The sequence below is a fragment of the Triturus cristatus genome, chromosome 7, assembly GCF_964204655.1.
Source record: "Triturus cristatus chromosome 7, aTriCri1.1, whole genome shotgun sequence".
In the NCBI taxonomy this organism is placed as follows: domain Eukaryota; kingdom Metazoa; phylum Chordata; class Amphibia; order Caudata; family Salamandridae; genus Triturus; species Triturus cristatus.
This window is the reverse complement of record NC_140590.1, coordinates 1,625,917,352-1,625,941,465: the sequence shown is the minus strand read 5'-3', so window position 1 is coordinate 1,625,941,465 and position 24,114 is coordinate 1,625,917,352. Positions and strand designations below refer to the sequence as shown.

At 49.7% G+C, this 24,114-nt stretch overlaps 1 protein-coding gene across 4 annotated transcripts in view; it reads right to left on the bottom strand.

Annotated features, from left to right (window-relative positions):
- RTEL1 (regulator of telomere elongation helicase 1) overlaps positions 1–24,114 on the bottom strand; it is a 358,799-nt gene that overhangs the window by 84,742 nt on the left and 249,943 nt on the right. For 3 of the 4 annotated variants that reach the window (XM_085619604.1, XM_085619601.1, XM_085619603.1), the window contains exon 34: positions 3,615–3,863. In XM_085619604.1, the coding sequence (XP_085475730.1) occupies positions 3,615–3,863 (249 nt within the window). The remainder of the gene's footprint in view (positions 1–3,614; positions 3,864–24,114) is intronic. The other variant, XM_085619602.1, reaches the window with a different exon arrangement.

The window sequence follows — 24,114 nt, the reverse complement described above, 5'->3', positions numbered from 1 at the left end:
GGTGCCGGACTCGGGGTCACAGTCGCCGTGGGGTCGTCCTCGTGGTCTTTGTTCACTCCGGCACAGGCCAGGCTTGGCTGGTGCAGAGTGTGCTGGGTTTGCCGTTCCGGGCTGCTGCCAGGGTTTAGAAGTAGGTCTTGAGTAGAGCCTCTACTCATGGGAGTCCCAGGGGTTTAGAGTCAAAAGGTAGCCAGGTCCTCCGGGGTTTGTGAGGTTGCTGGCCACAAGAGATGCCGGGTTGGAGCAGGAGCAGGTTCGAGGGTCGACATGCCGGTAGGGCTGGGGCCAAAGCAGTTGGTGTCTTCCTCTTCTTAGCAGCTGCAGGGCAGGTCTTCTTTCTTCTAGCTCTTCTTCGGATTTTGGAATCTGGAATCTGGGGAAGGAAGGTTCAGGGTGCCCCTAAATACTAGATTTAGGGGCATTACAAGTAGGTGAAGGGCAGGGACCAATGGGTCCCTGTCCTGGGGTGGGTACACCCCCTTTCCTGCCTCTCTCCTGTGGGAAGGGGCAGTAGCCTAGTCCTGATTGGGCAGGGCTTCCCATCTTCAAGATGGCGAGAGCCCAGAGATGTGCTTCACCTCGCCTCCCCCACCTGAGGGGTGGGGTTGGCAGGCTGGCACATCCCCTGTCCTTATTTGGGGTTTCCAGCCAAGCTTCCCGCCAGAGTGGGGGGTTGCAGTGGCCTGGGAAAGCTCACAGAGGCGGCATGCCTTTGAAGCTTCCCCCTGCCCATCCTGGGGGAGGAGATTTAGCACCTCGCCCAGGATGTGCATTGTTGCAGACCCAGGAGAGCAGGGGCTCTCCTACCCAGGGGTCCAGCAACATGTCTGCTGTGTGGCAGCCTAGGCAGCCTCAGAACAGACGTGGATTGTAGGTTAGGTTTCAGGGGGCATCTCTAAGATGCCCTCTGGGGTGCTTGGCACATTAAATCCCACACTGGCATCAGTGTGGGTGTAATGTGCTGAGAAGTTTGATACCAAACTTCTCAGTCTTTAGTGTTGCCATTATGGTGCTGTGGAGTTCGTGTTTGACGAGCTCCCAGCACCATATACTCTTAAATGGCAGCACTGCACTTACAGTGCCCAGGAATGGACCTGGGCACTGTAGGAGCACAGGGCTCCTGCTCCTGTGCCCACACCATTGGCATAGGGCACCCAGCTAGAGGGGTGACTGATGTATGCCATGGCAGTGTAGGTGGTGGGCATGGCACACCGGGATGTGTGCCATGTCGACCCTTTGTTTTGTCTTGTACCCAGACACTCAGCCTGCAAGGGCAGTGTGTGTGTGTAAGGGTACAGGACCTCTAAGGGTGGCACAATGAGTGCTGCAGCCCTTAGAGGCCTTCCCTGGTCACAAGGCCCTGGGTACCTCGGGTACCATTTACCAGGGGCTGACATGTAGCCAGGGTTTGCCAATTTGTGTTTTGTGTTTTAGGGAAGGAACATAGGCCCTGGGCACCTGATTGGCAGGAGTCCAGGGCACACTCAGTCAAAGTACATTCAGCATTTCAGCAAAAAGTGGGGGCATACCATGCAAGAAAGATGGCACTTTCTCACAATCGTGCAGAGCAGGACGGTGGTGGTGAAGGAGCGGTTGAGGCACCGGATCTCCCGTAGCAGGGCACCCCAGGCTCCCAGAAGAGAGTTATGGAGCGATGCTTCAAATGGGAGAAGCGGCTCCCCTCCACCAGAGAACCTTTAACAAGTGGTCCGTAGGAAGTGGGGCAACCGGATTGCCCATCTGCAGAATGCCAGTGGCCGTGGAAATGGCCCGGACAAAGGCCACACTCGCCTCCGTAGGGAGTCGTGTGGGGGGGGGGGGGGGAGCAAGTCCTCCATGGGCGAAGGCTGCAAACTAAGACGCCCGTCCCCGTGGCCCGCTGGAGGGAGAAAAGACCAGCCCCTGAGAGATGGGAAACCCACGGACGAGTGGGGAACCTGAGGGGTCTCTGGAGAGGGTGGAGAAGCCTGCAGGGCAGACAACTGCAGGGAACGGAAGAGCGAGTCCGGGGGCTGTGGACGTGGAGACGGCATAGAAACCGCCCTAAAATGCGCCAGAGAAAAGGCCATGACGCGGCGCCAAGTCTCCGGTGAAGAAGAGACGACAACCCTCCGGAGAGGAAGGGACATCCAGAGAAGTCGACGATCCGACGTCCGGACGGCGCCGGGGAGTCCACCACAGGCACCTATGAGTCCTCGCTCGGCACTGAAGTGTCCACCAGCGGCGCCGGGTCGACCTCCACCACCATGTGCTGCATCGGAGAGGGAGGCGGGGTCGGAGCCGAAGCGGCCAATGTACGGCGCCGAAAAGGCACCGGCTTGACCCCCGACGAGGCAGTGCCTGCGCTGAGGACCGAGAGGGGCCCGGGGAAGCGTCCCAGGCCCCGGCCTCCACCCGCAGCGGCGCAGGCGCTGGGGACGAAAGCCATTGACACCGGAGAGGCGTCGGCTCAGCCTCCGGGAAGACAGCCGCCTGCCCAGAGGACCAAGGGGGACTTGGGGGGGGAGCCCTGAGTCCCAGCGACATCCTGCGACACCGCAGGGAACCCCGCGGGGCTTTGCGGCAAGGCAGGAACGCCATGGGCCGAGGAGGGGAACCCCGAAGGGCCACACCTCCAACACCTGATGCCAAACGCGTCCGCAGAAGGCCCCGTGCACGGCAAGGAATCTTCGGACATCGCAGGAAGAGGAGGAGAAGGAGGGCTCAAGGAAGCATGCAGAGCTGTAGCATAGGCTTTCATCTGGGCCCTCGTTGCCCCAACGCCGGACGCTGCGACGACACCAATCTGGACAAGCGGGCCGACAGCAACTTCATCCGGCGCTCTTGCCGCGACTTCGGTTTGAGATGCTGGCAAGCCTTGCAGTCCGTAGAGTCATGGTGCTCGCCCAAGCACCACATGCAAATAGTGTGAGGGTCCGTCGCCGACATCTGACGTGCACAAGAAGCGCACGTCTTGAAGCCTGCAAGCATGGTACACTGTTCCCAACTCAAGGCGCTAAAGAGGCCCGAAAACAGGCCAAGGAGCACACTCCGGATCCGCGTTGCACGCGAAAAAGAAGGAAACTGATGTCAGCGCGCCGGGGTGGGACTAATGTGACCTCGCGTCCGCAGACGACGTCAGGGCGGGGTCAAGTGGTATCGCCCCCGGCGCGCAGGGATGCTGTGGCAAAGATTTTACGGATCCAGTCTCACGCCCAGGGATAATTCTACGTTAAGGAATCTGCGGCTAGTAGTCTCTATCAGATTCCCTGAGACTGGACGAATCAGATGTTGAGCCTCCTTCTAGCTTTGCATGGTTTGCATATTTTATAAATGATACCTGTCCTATGATGAGTTAAGGCCCGAACGTTGACTGTGCTGTGAAGGCAACTTAAGCCGGTCTCTTTTATTTGGAACAATCTGATCTTATCAATATTAGAAAAGCCGCCCCTTTTTCATTCCTTATGTGTAAAAAACGTGCTGCAAAATTCTCATCCTCAGCGCTGCTTGGTAGTTCACTTAAAGATTTAGCTCTGCAGCATGGGGTCACGACCCTAGATATCGGGCAAAGGGTTTGAGCTAAAAACCCACACCATCGCCCCTCGAGCACCCTAATGACACTGTAAAATACTTACTGCGGAGCAGGTGAGTATGTACGGGATCCTCCATGAAGAGCCCAACAATCTCAGATACCATGGCAGAGTAATGATCCGTCTTCTTGTATGCGGTGAGGGCTGTGGAGAAGCGCTTGTAGTTCTCAGGTCTCAGAGCCTCTTTGACCTCAGATAGGAAGGCCACCAGGGGATGCAGCTCATCCACGCTGCTGCCTCCAGGGCGCACCCCCTTGACACGTAGTTGCTCTGCGTTATATGCCCCTCTTTCTACTGAACAAGAAAGAATGAAAATGTTGTTAGGCACCGAAGGAAAGAACATGACTTTAGCGGGATGAGGTTTCTTCAGTTACATTTGACTTTGAATATGATGTGGGCACATCCATCAAAATGTGCATTATCTCTCACTCACATGCCAGAGTTAATAAACCAACACAGGGTGATGACCTCTCTAGATAATTGCCTGTCCCTAGATTGATGCAACCAAAAGGGATATCACCAGACAGAATACACAGGGTTCAATTTGCTAATTTCTCACTGCTTTATTTTCTTTTTTTTTTCTTAGATCGGTTATATTATTTGACTTGATATCTTTTGTCTTGAATGTGCATTAAAGAACAAGTTACTTACCTTCTGTAACGATATATCTGTAGGAAACATTAGTTAGTGATAGATTCCTTACCTTAGAATTACCCCCAGGCGTCAGACTGGATCCGGAAAGTTTTCATCAGCAGTATCCCTGCGCGTCGGAAGGTGGCGTCGTGCAGCTATGCGTCCGTCATTGGCTTCATGGTCGCCTAGATGACGTCGCAGCAGCTACTTAGACGCCGCCCTCGCGTGCTGACGTCAGTTCTGTACACGGCTTTCCGCACCAGGAACGCAGAGCTATGCAAAATACTGACCACTGGTGCATTGAAACTAGGGCCCTGAATCAGATCGCAGAACGGGGAGGATGGGTGGCGCGGTAAGGAATCTATCACTAACTAATGTTTCTTACAGATAGATCGTTACCGAAGGTAAGTAACTTGTTCATCTGAAAGAAACACGTTAGTGATAGATTCCTTACGTTAGAATAGATACCCCAGCAATACCAAACCCGGTGGTGGGTCTGCGAACCAAGATCACACCAGGAAGTCCTGAAGAACAGAACGGCCAAAGAAGCAGTCTCTCCGGACTTGGCTGTCCAGGCAATAATGCTTAGTAAAAGTGTGCAACGAGGTCCACATAGCTGCCTGACAGATGTCTTGTAAGGGGACACCACGTCTCAATGACGTAGTGGCAGCTGTCGCCCTAGTGGAATGGGCGTGTAGCCCCACTGGAGGCTCCTTTTTCACCAGAGAATAACAGGCTTTAATACACAAGACGATCCATCGGGAAATAGTCCGCTTGTGTACGGCCCAACCTTTTTTGGCGCCTATGTAGCCAACAAAGAGCTGATCATCCACCCGGAACTGTCGTGTGCAATCGAGGTAAAATGAGAGCGCACATTTTGGGTCCAGACGGTGGAGCCTCTCTTCCTCTCTAGAAGAATGGGGAGGCGGAAAGAAGGTGGGCAAAGTGATGGTCTGCCCGATGTGAAAAGCAGTGACAACCTTTGGCAGAAAGGATGGACTTGTTCAGAGCAACCTTGTCCGGATGGACAGACAGAAAAGGAGGTTTGCAAGAAAGAGCCTGGAGCTCACTCACTTTCCTAGCAGAGGTGATGGCAACCAGGAAAGCAGTCTTCAAAGTTAACAGACAAAGAGGACAGTTGTGAAGAGGCTCAAAGGGAGCGCACATTAAATATGTGAGAACCAGGTTCAAGTCCCACTGTGGCATTATGAAGGGAATAGGAGCGAAAAGATTAGTAATGCCCTTGAGGAATCTATTTACAACAGGTGACTTGAAAAGAGAGGGCTGATCAGGAAGCCTAAGAAAGGCTGAAATAGCCGAAAGGTAGCCCTTGATAGTTCCCAGAGCAGAGCCCTGCCGGGCCAAAGAAAGAACAACAAAAGGACTTCTGAAAGAGGGGCAGAAAGGGGATCTACAGCCTTTGCTGTGCACCATGCAACAAACTTGTTCCACCTGCAGGCATATACCAACTTAGTGGAGGGACGCCTGGCTGCCAGAATAACATCACAGACTTCAGGAGGCAAGTCGAAAGAAATCAACTGCCGCCGCTCAATCTCCACGCAAAGAGACCGGACAGGTTCGGGTGGTGGACCGTCCCCTGCTGCTGTCGCAGAAGATCCTCCCGAAGAGGAAGTTGGATCGGGGGATCGATGGTCATACTGAGTAGCTTGGGATACCAAACTCTTGTAGCCCAGTCCGGAGCCACAAGAATGACTTGGCGCCCGGTCACGCCTGATCTTCTTCAGCACTCTGGGCAGAAGTGATATAGGCGGAAAGGCGTATAACAGACGGCAACTCCACTCGCGTCGAAAAGCGTCGCCTAGGGAGTGCCGCCTTGGAAATTCTAATGTGCAGAACTGCTGACATTGCGCGTTCTCTTCGGTGGCGAATAGATCTAACCAAGGCTCTCCCCACTGTTAAACGAGACCTTGCTCCACCTCTGGGTGAAGACGCCATTCGTGATCCATTATGCACCTGCGGCTGAGTTTGTCCGCCCTTGCGTTCAGTGAACCTCTCAGGTTTTGAACCACCAGGGAAATGCCCTGATGTTCCAACCATGTCCAGAGGGTCCACGACCCCGCCCTGTTTGTTGCAGTACTACATGGCGGTGGTGTTGTCTGTGAACACCTGCACTACCGCAGCCCTGAACTGGCGGTAGAAAAAAATCTTCTTACCGAAATGCTCCCTTTTCTTGGATTCCCTGTCTGGTGGTGCGGTAGGGAATGCGCTCGGGGACGCAGAGGTTTGGACAACCAAGCTCTAAGGGGTGGGGTGTTGGGAAAGGAAAATGGGGGTCGCCCTGGGCCGGGCGATGGCTTCGGTCCACGTTCCTATCCACAGGAGCCCCTGTGCTGGGCCTGGACCAGGTGCCCAAAAGAACGTCCGAAAGTGCATTGTTAAAAGGCAGCAGTAGCTCCGAAGAGGAAGCTGCCGGCTGAAGCACTTCTGTCAGGAGGTTAGTCCTGACGGCCACTGTAGGGAGCTCCAGGTGGAGAGCCTCGGCCGCCCTACACAACACCACTCCGTAACTTGCACCCTCCTCCGTAGCCACGGTAGGAGGAGTCAGCATGCCAAGGTCAGGAGAGGTATCAAGACCACTGGCCTCCCCCAACTCCTCTGCCCAGTCCGGGTCAAACTCACATTGTGCTGTGAGAGTCGCCGACGGACCCGGGAAGGATGGGTAGGCTGGCGGCGACTTCATAGGCTCTGCCAGAGTCGTGGGGGAGGCACTACCCGCACCCTCAACCGCGTTGTGCGACCGACGAGGGGAAGTCGGAGAGCGATGGCGATTCTTTGACTTCACTGAATGCTTCTCACCTGACCCGAGTGCGAAGACTCCAATCCCGAGGAATGGTGGTGGCGGCTCGGCGACCGGTCCCTCGACCTTTCCCGGGAACTTGAGCAGTGTAGAGCCGACTGCCGGACTTCTAGCAACTTTTGGGACTGCTCACGCAAAGTTTTCGGCGCCATGGCCCGGCAGTCGGAGCACGACTTGGGGTCGTGGTCGCGCTCCAGGCAGTAAAGACACATGCGGTGCAGGTCTGTCACCGACATCATACGATGACAGTCCCCGCAGGACTTGAAGCAGGGCATCCCTACTGCACCAGGAGTCAATCGACTCGAAAAATAGAGACAAAATGCCTTGAAAAACTCGGTCAAAAAGTGACTGGGGGTACCGCTCTTTCCGGATCTGCGCCTGCTGCGCGGAAAAAGAAAAAACTGACCTCAGCGCGTGAGGGCGGCATCTAAGTAGCTGCCGCGACAGACGCAGAGCCGCACAACGCCACCTTCCGATGCGCAGGGGTACTGCTGACGAAAACTTTCCGGATCCCGTCTGACGCCTGGGGGTAATTCTAAGATAAGGAATCTATCACTAACGTGTTTCTTTCAGATTATCGATGTAGGTATCCATAAAAGTGGAACAATCTCCACATTCAGATAAAACTGACAGATCTTTGGGATGAAGGGTGAGTTGAGAAAACCACCTGGTCTACATGATGCATCGAACAGGGAACTGAAACGCAATGGCTTCAAGTCTCACTAATGAGCTAGGTCGATGTTATAAACACTAACACATTTCTATGAAAGAAGTCTTAATTTGAAGGATGTCCTGCCATCAAACCTTTCTACATTAACCTGGCAAGGAAGAGGATGAGGTCCCACATCGCAGCAAGAAGAAACAAGATCATTATGCCTGTCAGATGTCTTGCTGTGAAGAAGTATTCTCTGGGCCCATTCTGGAAGGCCCCAACAGCATCCAGGAGCTCTTGCAGGTATCCAGATGCATCCCGGCTTCAGCCTGGTGGCTCAACGAGGACATCACATCTTCAAGTGAGCAACTGAGCAAGTTGATGTTGTTTGCTATTACTCAGTGAAACAATTACAGCCATTTATAGAGAAGAACTTCTGGGTAGTGCCAGAACCACCCGGTTCCCAAAGGACAAGCCTAGGTATTGTAAGGTATTGTCAGGAACCATTCACTCAAGCTGAACAACGATAGAAAAGAGTGCCCTACTCTCCCTACCTCCATGGACAGGAGGTCCTCCTCTGGTGAGGCAGACGTGTTTTCTCTATAGAAGAAGTCAGTACATACACTGCAACCAGGATTACTGTGCATTCCGGTATTTTCCTCAACTTTGGAAAACTCTCGCAATCAGCTGAGCTCAGGAAAAACTGGCATAGAAACTCAGGTACTATGTTTGACCTCATGGTCACAGGTTCAAATCACAGCAGGTCCACTCAGCCTTTCATTCTTCGGTAGCTGCTAAAATGAGTAGCAGTGAGTTAAGTAACAATGAACAGGTCAGAGAAGGTACTTCAGATACACTCCATTCAGCAGAGAAAAGGAACTGACGAACAAGTTACTTACCTTCGGTAATGCCTTATCTGGTAGAGACAATATCTAGCCACAGATTCCTTATCCTAGAATTTCCTCAGGCGTCAGACTGGATCCGGAAAATCTTTCATGAGCAGTATCCTCGTGCACAGATAGGTGGCGTCGATGAGCTCCACATGAGTTGCCAGCCGCGCCCTAAGTGACTTACGCGGCACCTATATACGCGTCACCTAGGTGCACTGACGTCAGTTACTTTTACCAACTTTCCACACCAGAACTGCAGAGCCATGAAGATTACTGACCACTGATGTGAATAAACTAGGGCCCTGAAAAGGGATCAGTCATGACCCTAGAAATGTGTCCGCAGAGCAGAGAATGGGTGGGTCGGTAAGGAATCTGTGGCTAGATATTTTTTCTACCAGATAAGGTATTACCAAAGGTAAGTAACTTGGTCATCTGATAGAACCTTCTAGCCGCACATTATTTACCATAGAATAGATACCCAAGCAATACCATCCCCAGTGGTGGGTCTGCGTACCAATTTCACACAAGGAAGTCCTGCAGGACCGAACGGGGTAAGTGTCCATCTCTACAGACCTGACTATCCATGCAGTAGTGTTTCGTGAACGTGTGCAGGGAAACACATGTTGCAGCCTGGCAGACGTCCAGGACCGGAACTCTGCGTGCTAACGTAGTGGTCGCAACTTTAGCTCTGGTGGAATGAGCTTGCAAGCCTTTAGGAGGTTACTTCTTCACCAATGTATAGCAGAATTTGATGCAGAGCACAACCCAGCGAGAGATGTTTTGCTTCTGCACCACAGTACCCCACAAAGAGTTGGTCGTCCACCTGGGACTCATGTGTGGTCAAGGTAGAACAACGCCGCTCTTTTTAGGTCTAGACGGTAGAGTTGCTCCTCTTGTTTTGAGGGATGTGGAAGAGCATAGATGGTAGGCAGGGTGATAGGACTGATACAAACAATCAAGTACATGTACTTGTTCCAATGTGCACTGTAGCAAAACAAAAAAAATGCTCACAATCTTTCATATTCCGTTCGAGGCATATGAGCTGCAGATTACACACTTTTGCATAGACTATATAGCAGTTCCCAGCCTTAGCGGCGACCACCTGTATCTGTTGCAGTAGTTTGAAATAGTGTTTTTAGTACAGCCTGGCCCACACTAGCTTGTTGCTTGGTTTGCACATCTACACAGTAATGTTTAGTGAAAGTGTGCGGTGTTGACCATGTAGCTGCTTTGCAGATATCATCTAATGGGATGTTCCCTAGAAAAGCCATAGAAGCCCCTATCTTCCGTGTAGAATGGGCTTTAGGGGGAACGGATAGCGTTCGTTTTGCTTTGTGGTAGCAAATCTGTATGCATTTTACAATCCACCTGGCTATCCCTGATTTTGAGATGGGGTTGCCCTTGTGTGGTGGAGAGAAGGAGACAAACAGTTGTTTGGTCTTTCTGAAAGGTTGTGTTCTTTGGATATAGTAAAGTAAGGCTCGTTTGACATCTAGCGTGTGTAGAGCCCTTTCTGCAACAGTTTGAGGTTGCGAGAAAAAAAACGGTAATTCTACAGATTGGTTTAAGTGAAAAGGAGAAATGACTTTAGGTAGGAATTTTGGGTTGGTACAGAGAACAAACTTGTTCAGGTGCATTTGAAGAAAAGGTTCTTGTATAGTAAGTGCTTGTATCTCACTGACCCTTCTAAGGGAAGTGATGGCTACAAGAAAAGCTGTTTTCCATGTGAGAAATTGCAGTTCGCATTTATGCAAAGGTTCGAAGGGCGGCCCCATTAGCCTTGTGAGAACGATATTTAAGTTCCACACAGGTGAGGGTGGTACTCTGGGGGGAATTATTCTTTTTAGGCCTTCCATGAAGGCTTTAATGGCAGGTACCCTGAAAAGTGATAGGTGCTGCCTGTTTTGTATTTAAGCTGCAATTGCTGCAAGGTGTAGCCGAATGGAGGTATATGCTAGATTACACCTTTGTAGATGGAGTAAGTAGCATATGATGTGTTGAATAGACACGTGTAGAGGAATGATTGTGTTGTTATGGCAATAAACAACAAATCTTTTCCACTTGGCAGCGTAGCAGGCTCTAGTGGTAGGGCGTCTAGCTTCTCTGATGACGTTCATACAGTCAGGGGGAAGGTTTAGGTATCCGAATTCTAGGATTTCAGGAGCCAGATCGCAAGGTTGAGCTGAGCTGGGTCCGGGTGTCTGATCTCTCCATGGTTCTGGGTTAGGAGGCATGGTGAGAGGTGTAGCTTTTGGTGAGGTACTACCGAGAGTTCCAGCAACGTGGTGTACCACGGTTGTCTGGCCCATGTTGGAGCTACTAGGATCAGTGTGAGGGAATGCTGTTGTAGCTTTCGCACCACTAATGGAATTAGTGGGAGAGGTGGAAAAGCGTACGCAAATTTGTCTGACCAGCTCATCCATATCGCATTGCCTTTGGACAATGGGTGTGGATATCTGGCGGCGAAGCTTGGGCATTTTTTGTTTTCGTGGGTGGCGAAGAGATCTATCTGCGGATGCCCCCACATTTGAAAGAACGGGTGAAGAACCTGCGGGTGAAGTTCCCACTCGTGGATCTGTTGCGTCTGTCTGCTGAGCAGATCTGCCATGGTGTTTTGGACTCCTGGGACATGTTGAGCTAGGAGAAAAAATTTCTGTGGAATTGCCCATCTCCATATGCTCTGTGCTAGTTGAGAGAGCTGTGGAGAGTGTGTGCCGCCTTGTTTTTGAATGTAATACATGGCCGTCATGTTGTCTGTGCGAATGAGGACTGCCTTGCCTAAAATCTGTCTCTGAAAGGATTTTAGGGCTAGAGAGATTGCTAGTAACTCCAGATGGTCGATATGGAGTAACTTTTGTTGCGGCGTCCATGTGCCCTGCACTGTGAGGTGTAATAGATGAGCCCCCCAGCCGGAGAGCGATGTGTCTGTTGTTAGTATTATTTGCGGAACCGGGTCCAGGAACGGTCGACCTTTGGAAAGGTTTGTGGCGTTCCACCACTGCAGAGAGCGATGGGTGCAACCGTCTACCAACACCAGATCTGTCAGTTGCCCCTGGGCCTGGTTCCATTGGCGCGCTAAGCACTCTTGGAGTGGACGCATCTGGAGTTTTGCGTGGGGCACTATGAAAATGCAAGAGGCCATCATCCCCATCAGTTGCATAAACACTCTTGCTGGAAGGGAGTGTTGAAGTATGAATCTTTGACGCAAAGCCTGAATGCTTGCAATCCTGGCTGGATTGGAGTAGGCTATGGCTTTTGAGGTGTCTATGGTGGCACCAAGGTATTGCTTTATGTGGGATGGTGTCAGCTGGGACTTTTGGTGGTTCACCGTGAAGCCTAGTTGGTGAAGTAGTTGGATTGTAGTGGCGGTGTGGTGTACACATTGGTTGTAGGACGTGGCTTTTATGAGCCAGTCGTCCAAATATGGGAAGACGTGAATGTGCTGTCTTCTGAGATGTGCCGCCACTACCGCTAGGCACTTGGTGAATACCCTTGGTGCTGTTGTGACTCCGAATGGGAGCACCTTGAACTGGTAGTGTTGCCCGTCCACTACAAATCTGAGGTACTTTCTGTGAGCATGGTGTACCGGAATGTGAAAGTATGCGTCTTTCAAGTCCAGTATGGTGAGGAAGTCATTCTGGGAGAGGAGCGGAAGCACCTGCTGAAGCGTTACCATGTGAAAATGGTCTGAATGTATGTATGTGTTTAGGGGCCGGAGATCTAGAATAGGTCGTAGAGTCTCGTCCCTTTTTGGTATTAGAAAATATAGGGAGTAGACCCCTAAATTTTGCTGATTGACGGGAACTTGTTCTATTGCCTGTTTTTGTAGGAGGGAGATACCTCCTGTTTTAGTAATGTGGAATGTTCTTGTGACATTGGGCGTTGCCTGGGTGGAATGTTTGGGGGGGTAGATGTTAATTCCAGGCAGTATCCTGACCGAATAATTTGGGTCACCCATTTGTCTGAGGTGATGGTCTCCCAGACCTGAAGGAAATTTTGTAGTCTGCCCCCGACCGGAGTGGTATGGTCTGGAGGGAGCGGGAGAAAGTCATTGGGTAGGCAGTGTGGCAGAGCGGGCCTTTATTGTTATTGCCCCTATAGCCGCCTCTTTGATAACCCCTTGTGAAGGTGGACTGAGTGGGGGATTTGTAGGAAGTGGATGCGCTATCTGAGGAGTAGCCTCTAGATGTACTCCGAAAGGAAGAGCGGCGAAAGGAGCGCCTAGGAGTGTGTGACTGCAGGGCTCCCATTGATTTCGCCGTATCAGTGTCGTTCTTCATTTTTTCGAGAGCCTCATCTACCTTTGGGTCGAATAGGTGTTCTTGGTCAAAGGGATGATTTAGGATGGAGGCCTGTACCTCTGGTTTGAAACCAGATATTCTCAGCCAAGCATGGCGACGGAGGAGGACGCTAGTATTAATGGCCCTGGAGGCTGTGTCTGCTGCATCTAGGGCACAGCGTATGGAGGTGTTAGTTATTGTCTTACCCTCTAGAATTAATTCATTGGCCCTATTTTTGTATCTTTCCGGGAGGTGGTGCATTATGGTTTCTAATTCATCATAATGCGCCCTATCGTATCTGGCCAATAGCGCTTGGGTGTTGGCGATACGCCATATATTGGCTGCCTGTGACGCAGTGTGCTTTCCTGACGCGTCCAGTAGCTTCGACTCTTTGTCAGGTGGTGGCGCTTCGCCTGACGCCTGGGAATTTGACCTCTTTCGTGCAGTGGAAACCACTAGGGAATCTAGTGGCGCTGGCCCTTTGATATAGGCAGGATCTGTGAGGGCAGCTTTGTACTTTTTCTCTATGCGTGGGTTAATGACCCTGGCCCTGACTGGGTCCTTAAAAACCTCTGGCGCATGTTTTACCACCCCCTTGAGCATAGGTAGTATGGAGGTAGACCTATGTGCGGTATCAAATGTGTCGAGGAGGAAATCCTCCTCCACTGGGTCAGTGTGTAACTCTACCCCGTGATAATGTGCCGCCCTCTGAAGTAGGTGGTGGAAACCTAATGAGTCTTCCGGTGGAGATGGTCTGGAAGGGTAAATGTCATCTTGTGGGACGTCTGGAATATCTGGGTTATTGTAGTTGTCCCATGGGTCTGGGGATCCTGTAGGGGTGGGGTCTTGGGGCACATCCCCTGGATCCTGATATGGGTCCCCCTGATCATCATCGTCTGGAGACGGGGTCGGAGAGCGATGAGGTGGGGGTGGAGAAGGCAGAGGGGGCGGAGGTGGAGAGGGTGGAGGAGGTGGGGAAGGTATTCTGAAAGGGGAGGTAGCAGAGTCCTTCCTCTTTGGGGATGGAGGCGGAGCCGGTTTGTCCAAATGTCTCTTTTTGGAAGAGAGTGCCAAATGTCCAGTTCTGATCCTTGGTAAGAGTTTTTTGTAAAGGATCCGATGTAAACAGTTCCTGTGACAATGTTTGTTCCGTCGGCGCCAAAGTTTTCGGGGCCGATTACTTTTTAGGCTTGTACGTGCCGTGCTTAGCACTGGGCTTGGGGACCTACGATTTTTGGGTCGGCGCCGAGGTGGGCTTCGGCGTGGAAGTGTCGGTGCCGAGGGCCTCATGGGGTTTGGTCGGTACCGAAGATGGCGTCGGTACGGAAGCGCTGGTTTTCGACACCGAGGACTTCGGTGCGGAGCTCGGTGTCGAGGTAGAGGCCGGTTTCTTTTTCGGTGCCGAAGTGTGTTTCTCGGCACCGCTGGAAGGCTGGCTCGAGCCCAAGCCGCCGGAAGGCTTATTTGGCTTCTTCACCGGGCCCGAAGGTGAGGTGTATGAAGCAGTGTCTCTGGTCTTGCCTAGGCCCGGAGGCGAAGGTGTGACCGAAGCCTTTTTGGGTGTTGGCGCGGGTGTGGGAGGGGGTATATTACTCACGACCTTCTGCCCCGGGGTGATGTCCTCCACATCTGAGTCGTCGGCTTCGGAAGCACTGACTAGGTCCTCTTCGGTGTGCTGCTGTCCCGGATCTTCAACGTCGTCTCCGAAGATGTCGACTGGAACGGAGGTCGAGGAGTGCGCCATGTTTCGTCTGGCTCTTCGATCCCTAATAGTCTTTTTCGATCTGAAAGACTTACAGGCCGGACAGTCTCGAGCCTCGTGTTCAGGGGAGAGGCAGAGGTTGCACACCTCATGAAGATCGGTGTGGGAGAATTTGGACCCACATCGAGGGCACTTCTTGAATGGAGTTCTTTCCATCAGCCGGGACCGGAGCTTGGGTAGGCCCGAAGGCCGCCGCCGTCGACAACTGGAACCGAAGATTTGTCGATGAGAAGGTGATTGAGGAGATGTCGATCTGAACAATACCGCGATGAGTGAGGATTCCGCTTCGATCGTCGAACTGGAAATGTTCGGAACCGGAGCGCGAAGATTACATCCGAGCCCGATGGCGGAAAAAAACAATCTGAGGATGGAGCCGAAGCCCATGCGCAATACGATCCAAAGGAGGAGTCACCGACCTCGTGACTTCCAAAGACTTTCCAAGAGGAAAAACAAACTGCAAACATCCGGGCCCAACACCAGATGGCGATCTATGCAAAAGTGTGTAATCTGCAGCTCATATGCCTCGAACATACGTGTTTCCACACTGGTGTAAAAAATGATTATACAAATCAGAGGAAGAAAAAACCTCTGTTTAAATATGGACCACCATGACTCTAGATCATACTGAAAGATGACTATGTGCTAACTCATCAGGTTATTAGTAATTTAAATTGGTGCAAAATCAGGTCACAGCGTCTCCCACCGCCTCAAAACCGCACTACTGCAGTGCCTTCTCCTCACCGCTACGGATACTTGAGTCGTTCCAACCTCATCCATTTAAAAAGTAACGCGTTTTACTTGAAGTAAATGAAGGACTACTGTGGTGTCCTCTACTCTGAAACCCGATGGCCGCCATATTTGAATGGTCCGAAGACCCGTTGTGTTTGCTAGTAATCTTAGCCAAATGCTGCTAAATCTTGATAATAGATGCTGCGCTTCGACAATATTAACTAAACCAGGGGTACTCACAAACTTTCTCTCGGGGGCCAAATTTACAGTGTGGTTTGTGGCCGAGGGCCGCACCGGTGGGGGCGGGGTCAGTGGTGGAGGGGGCGGGGCTAGAGCAACAAAAAAAACTGACCATGAGGTTGAACACAGAGCCCTGCAGCGGACGCATTCGTCCACTGAGCCGCCAGACCCAGCATACACACACCCATATGTATACAGTTCATTGGGGATTTGTCCATCAGAAGAACCGCACTTGAACACAAGCTGCTTTTCCCCACAAGCTTTTATTAGGTATGGTTCGTCGCGCTTGCCTGTAATTATTCACACCTGACTGAGCCCGACGCGTTTCGATGACTCTCTTCCTCAGAGGCTCACACAGTCAGTAGTATGCGAATGAAAGTTCCCCGAGTCCTTGTTTGGCAGTATATCGTACGCAACGTGCTGTCTCATATAGAGCAGCCCATTTGGTCATACGACATACTGCCAAACAGGGACTCACTCTCTCCCCGTCTCACTCTCTCTCCCGGTCTCCCTCTCTCTCTCTGTCTCCTTCTGTCTGTGTCCCTTTGTCTCCCTCCCTCTTTGTCTCCCTCCCTGTCTCCCCCGCTCTCTGTCTCCCCCTCTCTCTGTCTCCCCCTCCCTCTTCCTCCCTCTGTCTCCCTCCCTTTGTCTCCCTCTGTCTCCCTCCCTTTGTCTCCCTCTGTCTCCCTCCCTTTGTCTCCCTCTCTCTCTCCCTGTCTCCCTCTCTCTCTCCCTGTCTCCCTCTCTCTCTCCCTGCCTCCCTCTCTCTCTCCCTGTCTCCCTCTCTCTCTCCCTGTCCCCCCTCTCTCTCCCTGTCTCCCTCTCTCTCTCACCGTCTCCCTATCTCTCTCCCTGTCTCCCTCTCTCTCTCCCTGTCTCCCTCTCTCTCTCCCTCTTTCTGTCTCCCTCTGTCTCCCTCCCCCTCTGTCTCCCTCCCTCTCGGTCTCTCTCTCTCTCTCCCTCCCTCTCGCTGTCTCCCTCCCTCTCTCTCCCTCTGTTCCCTCTCTCTGTCTCCCCCCTCTGTCTCGCTCCCTGTCTCCCTCCCTCCCTCTCCCTCCATCTTCTACATCTCTCTGCCGCTCTCTGTCTGAGAACTCATTGTCCTTGTGACGAAAATTAAACATGCACCCATTCTAAAACCCGCCAAGTTCTACAGGTGCTGACCTGTAAGTGGTAACTGGTTGAAGATTAGATTCTGTGTGCTGATTTTTGGCGTCATCGGTGATCTTTGTCAGTTGCCAGCCCACAAATACAAGCCCCCTGAATATGGGCCAAACGTACGTTAAAAATATTTTACTGTCATTTATTTTTGGAAAATGGAAAACAAGCACAGTCCAGCAACATCAGTGGACAATTAAACTATGCGTCATTTCTCATGTTTATTCACATCTTTGCTTGGAGCAGTATGTGGCAAGAAGGAATATCTATTTACAATCATTTAACCACCTGTGTGGCAGCTCGGGATGAGACAGCTTCCCGGGCCATAGCCGCACCCGAGCACTTCACAGGTCTTTAAAAGACCATTTGCATGTTAATGAGGCCTCGCTGTTTCACCCCTTCTAAGAGGCCCTGCAGCGCCACTCTGCCTATTGCTTAAAGATTCAGCCCCCCCCTCCCCCGAAATCAGCTCCACTCTGCCTATAGCTTAAAGATTCAAGCATTCCCCCCCCCCCCCGCCGAAATTTGGCTCTAGTTGCGCCTCTGCTTGCGAGGCACTGGTTTTGCGCATGCCTCTTTCATCCCTTACCCAGTGAATGCGGCCCCCGAGGATTAACAACAGGCGGAATTGCAGTTGATTGCCAACTGTCTGTTGTTTTACACGAGGGCCGCATGGAAAGGGCTGGCGGGCCGCAACTGGCCCGTGGGCCGTACTTTGAGTACCGCTGAACTAAACAAACTCGACAGGACACTCCAAAAGGGGGTGCCCGTGTGGTGGGCACAAATAGAAAACTTGTGTAAATCATTGACATGCTCTCCGAAACCGAATTACCAGCGCCGTGTCTGAATGATACAAAAGAAAGCAAGGACCAATACGAAGCGACCAGGTAACCTAGACTTATGGTTAAATACTAGATGTCCTGACGCAAGTTCATTATATCATCTGTAAAAACAAAAGGTAACGGTAAATAAATGATGATGCAAAAACGTGTAGTATGTTGAGGAATGTAATGTAAAAAACAGAAAGAGAGGTAAGAGATTCAAAGAATCAAATAATGACATTCATCATATACACTGTAAAACCATGAGCATCACTACTGATCAGCCTATTGGTAATGAACAAATACATATAAAAACCCTCAGAATGAGTGTAAATTTATGCAACCTTTTAGTGGTGATGTGTTGATGTTCATAAAAAGCAACTCATATCTATTTTCTCATTTACCCCTCTGGGCTGTTGTGTGTCCAATCTTTACATCCAATGGATTTCCCTTTGGAGTAATAACCTGGTGGTGTTTTTCCCTGTCCTTGGGGTTAAAGTTTCAATAACTTGAAAACACATTTGTGAAATCACGTGTTCCTCAAATCACCAGTGCATTGCTAAGCTTGATGTCTTGTTAGATGTGCATATAGCACTTTTATGTTCAGAGATCTGCGTCTTAATCTTCCTCTCCGTTTTTCCAACATAAAGTAGCCCACATGGGCTGTAAATCAGAGTTTCAGAGTTACAATCTGTTGTGTGTTTCAATCAAATTAGTTCTCCTGTTCAGGGATACGTGAGTTTATTGCCAGTTATAACATTGTTGCAATGGATACAAATCTGACACCTCTTGGTCCCTTGAGGTGTCAGACATGGATCATGTTGAGTTGATGACAATAGTTCTTTTAAATTCTTGGATCTCATGTAGGCATGTAATGGTTTTTCCATGAAAATACCTCTGAAATCTGGTTCCTTCTGCAGTAGAACCCACCTCATGTTGATGATTTTTTTTGAGTTTGCTTGAACTGGTAGAATACGTGGAAACAAAAACTTGTCTCTGAGAGAAGGATTTTGTTTGTTTTTTCAACAACCTGATTCCATCTTCTTTAGCGGTCTTGTGTATGGCTTTCTCTACAACATCAGGTGGATACCCTCTTTCTTTATATATCTGATTCTGTGTTGCCAAATTTTCTTCCAGTGTTTTGGTGTCAGAGCATATTCTTTTCATCCTCCGGAACTGTGATTATGGTAGGTTGCGTATGAAATTACTTGGATGAAAGCTCCTGTAGAAAAGTGCATTGTTCCTGTCAGTTTTTTTTCTTGTATACCTGGGTCTGCAGTCCCAACTCCGTCTTTTGTATAAGTACGTCCAAAAAAGCTATTGATGAATCACTGAGCATGTGTGTGAATTGAATGGGAGTATCATGCTTGTTCCCTTCCCTGATCTTGTGTTCAAGTTTTACTAGTGATTCTGTCTAAATGAGGAATATATCATCAATAAATCTACAATAGAGTTGCAGATGATTGGTCCATGCACAGTCACTATATACATGGTCCTCTTCAAATTTAGCCATGAATGTATTGGTGTAAGCTGGGGCTCCAGAAAAGCCCATTGATGTTCCTGTGAGTTGTAAAAACAAACTATCCTACCACTGGAAAGAACTGTGGTGAAGACAAAAGTGTAATAGCTCTAAAATGAATATCTTATCTGCTCTTATCTTCGGCTGTTGCAACAGTGCAGAGGCTGGGTAGCATGCGCGGCTCTTTGGCTGGGAAGATATCGGCGTGGTTTGAAGCCACTCCCATAGCCACGAAAGGAGCGGATGGCAGATTCAAGGCACTTTACTAACTCTAGCCAATCTTTTTGCAACTCTTTGGCCAGTTTTTTTTCTTCACAAAGTCGTAAACATCTACAATACTTTACCCAACACATTTATTCCCTCCCACTGCAGCCACATCTCCTCCAGCCCTACCTTGGCTGATCTCACTTCCAATGAATTCATTCCTCCTACTGAGACAGTCACAAGGCTGCTGTTCTTATTGCCAAAACAATTGCTCCCACACTGACCTATATGTTCCAGCGAATGTTTCAGTCTTGCTTTTTTCCAATTAGCGGGAAAAAAGCGTCAGTGTTTCCTCATCTAAAGAAAACTTCATTGGATCCTTTAGATCCAAATAACTACCGCCCCATACCATGTCTCTCTTTGCCTCCCAAGGTAATCGAGAAAGTAATGAATACTCAACTTATCGAGTTCATTTCAGACAACAATCTGTTGGTTGCTAGCCAGTTAGGCTTCTGCTCTGGCCGTAGCACGGAAACAGCATCAATCAAGGCAACAGAAGAAATTAGGACATTCCTCAATCTGGGGGGCAAAGCCGCCTTGATCTTACTAGATCTGTCAACGGCATTTGACACCGTTGACCATGGTAGACTGCTGACTCGTCTAGCCAATATAGGTATCACTGGCACAGCTTGGAGCCTTCTTAGCTTGTTCCTTCATGGACTTGAACAATAAGATTGTCTGGATAATTTTTCTTCTCAATCCTTTTCTCTCCCTTGCAGGGTCCCACAGGGGTCCTCACTCAGCCCTATGCCGTTCAACATTCATGTCACCTCTTTAGCTGAGCTTATCAATTCATTTGGCTTTTCCCCTCACATCCTACGCCGATGATACTCAAATCGTTATTTGCCTTCCCAGTGATGCATCTGGCACAGGTACCAACTTTTGCAATTGTATGCAGGCTGTCAGTCAATGGATGTCGGAGAACTGCCTTTAGCTTAACTCAGGAAAGACGGAGGTCCTGCTCTTCGGAGCTCAGTCCTTGTTCTGGACTCCCGCCTGGTGGCCCCAAAACATGGGTCCCCTTCCTACTCCTGTTAACGAAACCCGCAACCTGGTTGTCCTGATTAACAACAAACTGTCTTTCACTGACCCACTCAATGTGGGTCACTTCCAAGGCCTTTTACACTCTTAGGGTGATCAAGAAGATACTCCCTTTTATCCCTCCACACCTCTAGAAAATGGTAGTCACCTCCCTTGGGCTATCCAGACTTGACTATTGTAATGGTCTGTACCTAACTGCACATCAACATGTGCTTAATAAACTACAGACACGACTATTGTGGGTAATACTAGGCCTCATGGTGGTAAAGCGTCACATAGCAAGAGGATGGAGGGTGGCCTCAGTACCTGCACTGAGTGATTGGAAAACTGATATGGATTGGTGCATGCAGAGGGAATGGGTGGTGTGTGAGGGTAGAGGATACAAGCATAAATGGATGAAGATTTACTTTTCTTCTCGTGCTTCTTACCTGAAAGTCCCGAGGACTAGGAGTGGGAAGATGACGACTTTGGACTCCGAAATGGTACAGGGACCTCCCTCTGAACCTGGACGTCAGTTTTTGCGGAGTTGAATGCCGGCCCACCATGAGCTTCAGAGAGCATGCCTTCAAAGCCTTTGGATTTATGGCCCGGCAATCTGAGAACAACTTTGTGTAGTGGTTGCGCTTGAGACACCAAACAGACGAGATGTGGGTCCGTCATCGACATGAGTCGGTGACAGGCTCCGCAGGGTTAAAAACATGTCTTCCTGGATAACATATCTACTCACACCAGGAGGAAAACCACGAAAACTCTTGACAAAACTCCAGTCAAAAAACTGACAGAGGGGTAGCTCTTCTCCAGATCAGTGTTGGCTGGTGCAGAAAGAAAAGAACTGACATTAGCGCACCTAGGTAGTGCCTATATAGGTGAATGGATGTCAATTTCGGAGGGGACGATGCATACGGAGCCCATCGACACCACCTACCGGCACGCAGGGCTATTGCTCACGAAAAATCTTCTGGATCCAGTCTGACGCCTCAGGAAATTCTAAGGTAAGGAACCTGCAGCTAGAAGTTGCTAACAGATTAGTATATATGCATATGGAAGAATGGTACCTATGATAGAAGCATGTATATATGATACAGCACACAAAGATCTGTATTAAACTTGGATTATTTGCATAAACAGGTTTTGTATTCTATAAGGAAGGCAGTACTTCTGCGGAGATCTGTGCCACCATTTATATGACTTTGCTGCATTACAGGTCCTTGCCTGCTGCTCCTATTCATAATATGGGCAGATGCTTCCATAATATGAAGTAAGGCACCAAATTTTTGCAAAAGTTCAAATAAATGCCTTGTTTACGTAGAGTCTGTCATTAGATGAAACCTTTTGATTTTACTAAAATTATTTATATATTACTTACAGGAAGTTTTAGTCAGCCCTATTCATCCTATGGTCTGTTGCTGTGTTATGCACATTTCACCTCCACCCCCTACACCAAACAGCATGGAGCAATGGGTCAGCCCACTTCATCCATTCACTTAACTGTGAAGTGAGCACATCACACACAAAGTAGTTCCCTTCAGTGGCTGGCACTATTACAGAAGAACACAAATATTTTTGCTTTCAGACCATTTTTTGTTTATATATTGGAAGGGTTCGGCAGTTTCACCAACAATAAAGTTCTACAGAAATGACAACAAAACATAACAAGCAGTGGCAAAGCCATAAGGCTGGTATCCAACACTAAACCAATTGGCAGTACCATAGCATGTTTAATTCTGTGTCCTTCGACAAGTAGATTTGTGGTACGAGGAGCACTGAAAATTCTCACACTATCCCTGCAGACACAGACATACTGGGACATAATTTAAACATTTTCATTTCTATATACAACTCTGCTGAATAGTCATAAATAGTAAAACTAGAGCATTAGTGGTTACGTTTGTGCAGTGAGATAAACAAATTTTTTGTATACAAAGGTGTCTATAGGACCACAGTGGAGATACCGACCTCAAGGGCAAGCTGTAACAGAGTGTATCAATGACCAAAGAGAAATTATTCAACAAAGCAAGTTAATATGCACAAAACACTGATGTACAGAGAGAACCTAAATACTGACGTGGACCATTACGCAGGGTAAGCTGAGCCTTTATCTAAGATGCTATAGCAAGCAAATAGCTTCTTTCAATAAGCTCAATGACCAGATCTCCAGAGACTGTCCCCCTGGAATACGTGCTAAGTTTCTTGTAAGGCAGATTCTAGAACAGCGATGAACAAGTTACTTACCTTCGGTAACGATATATCTGTGAGAAACGTAGGTTAGTTATAGATTCCTTACCTTACCGGAAAGTTTTTCGTCAGCAGTACCCCTGCGCGTCAGAAGGTGGCGTCGGTCGACTACGCGTTCGTCGTCGTGGTCGCCGGGATTACGCTGCGGTAGCTACATAGACGCCGTCCTCGCGCGCTTACGTCAGTTCTGTACACGACATTCCACGCCAGAAGCGCGGAGCCATGCAAGACACTGCCCACTGCTGCATAAAACTAGGGCCCTGAAAGGAAGGCCTTAACACTAGAAGTCAGTTTGCAGAATGGGGAGGATGGGTGGGGCGGTAAGGAATCTATAACTAACTCCTATGTTTCTTACAGATACATCGTTACCGAAGGTAAGTAACTTGTTCATCTGAAAGAAACAGTTAGTTATAGATTCCTTACCTTAGAATAGATACCCCAGCAATACCAACACCGGAGGTAGGTCTGCGAACTAAGATCACACCAGAAAGTCCTGTAGAACAGAACGGCCAAAGAAGCCGTCTCTCTCCGGACTTGTCTGTCCAGGCAGTAGTGTCTTGTGAACGTGTGCAACGATGCCCATGTAGCTGCCTGACAGATGTCATTTAGGGGGACTCCTCGTCCCAAAGCAGTGGTAGCTGCCGTCGCCCTGGTCGAATGGGCGCGCAGTCCCACTGGAGGCTCCTTCTTTGCCAAAGAATTGCAGGCTTTGATGCACAGGACAACCCACCTGGAGATGGTCCGTTTGTGCACGGCCCGACCTTTCTTAGCTCCCACGTAACCAACAAAGAGCTAGTCATCCACCCGGAATTGTTTGGTGTGATCCAAGTAGAAGGAAAGCGCACGTTTTGGAACCAGATGATGGAGCCTCTCTTCCTCTTTTGAAGGATGCAGATGCAGAAAGAAGGTGGGCAAAGTGATGGTTTGGCCAATGTGGAAAGAAGTAACCACCTTTGGAAGGAAGGAAGGTCTGGATCGTAGGACGACCTTGTCAGGATGGACAGCCAGAAAGGGAGGCTCAGAAGAAAGAGCTTGTAGCTCACTCACCCTGCGTGCAGAGGTGTTGGCCACCAGTAAGGCAGTTTTTAAAGTGAGAAGCCTGAGAGGACAGTTATGTAGTGGCTCAAAGGGACTGCACATAAGTTAGGTAAGAACCAAGTTCAAGCCCTACTGGGGCATTAGGAAGGGAACAGGAGGAAAAAGATGAGTAATGCCCTTAAGGAATCTATTTACAACAGGGGATTGAAAAGAGAAGGCTGATCTGGAAGCCTAAAGAAGGCTGAAATGGCCGAGAGGTAGCCCTTTTGAGTGCCCAGAGCCCTGCTGGGCCAAAGAAAGTAAGAACAAGAGAACCTCAGAAAGAGAGGCAGAAAGGGGATCCAGAGCCTTTGCTGTGCACCATGCCATAAATGTGTTCCATCTGCAGGCGTATACCGTCTTAGTGGAGGGACGCCTGGCTGCCAAGATAACATCGCAAACTTCGGGAGGCAGGTCAAACGACGT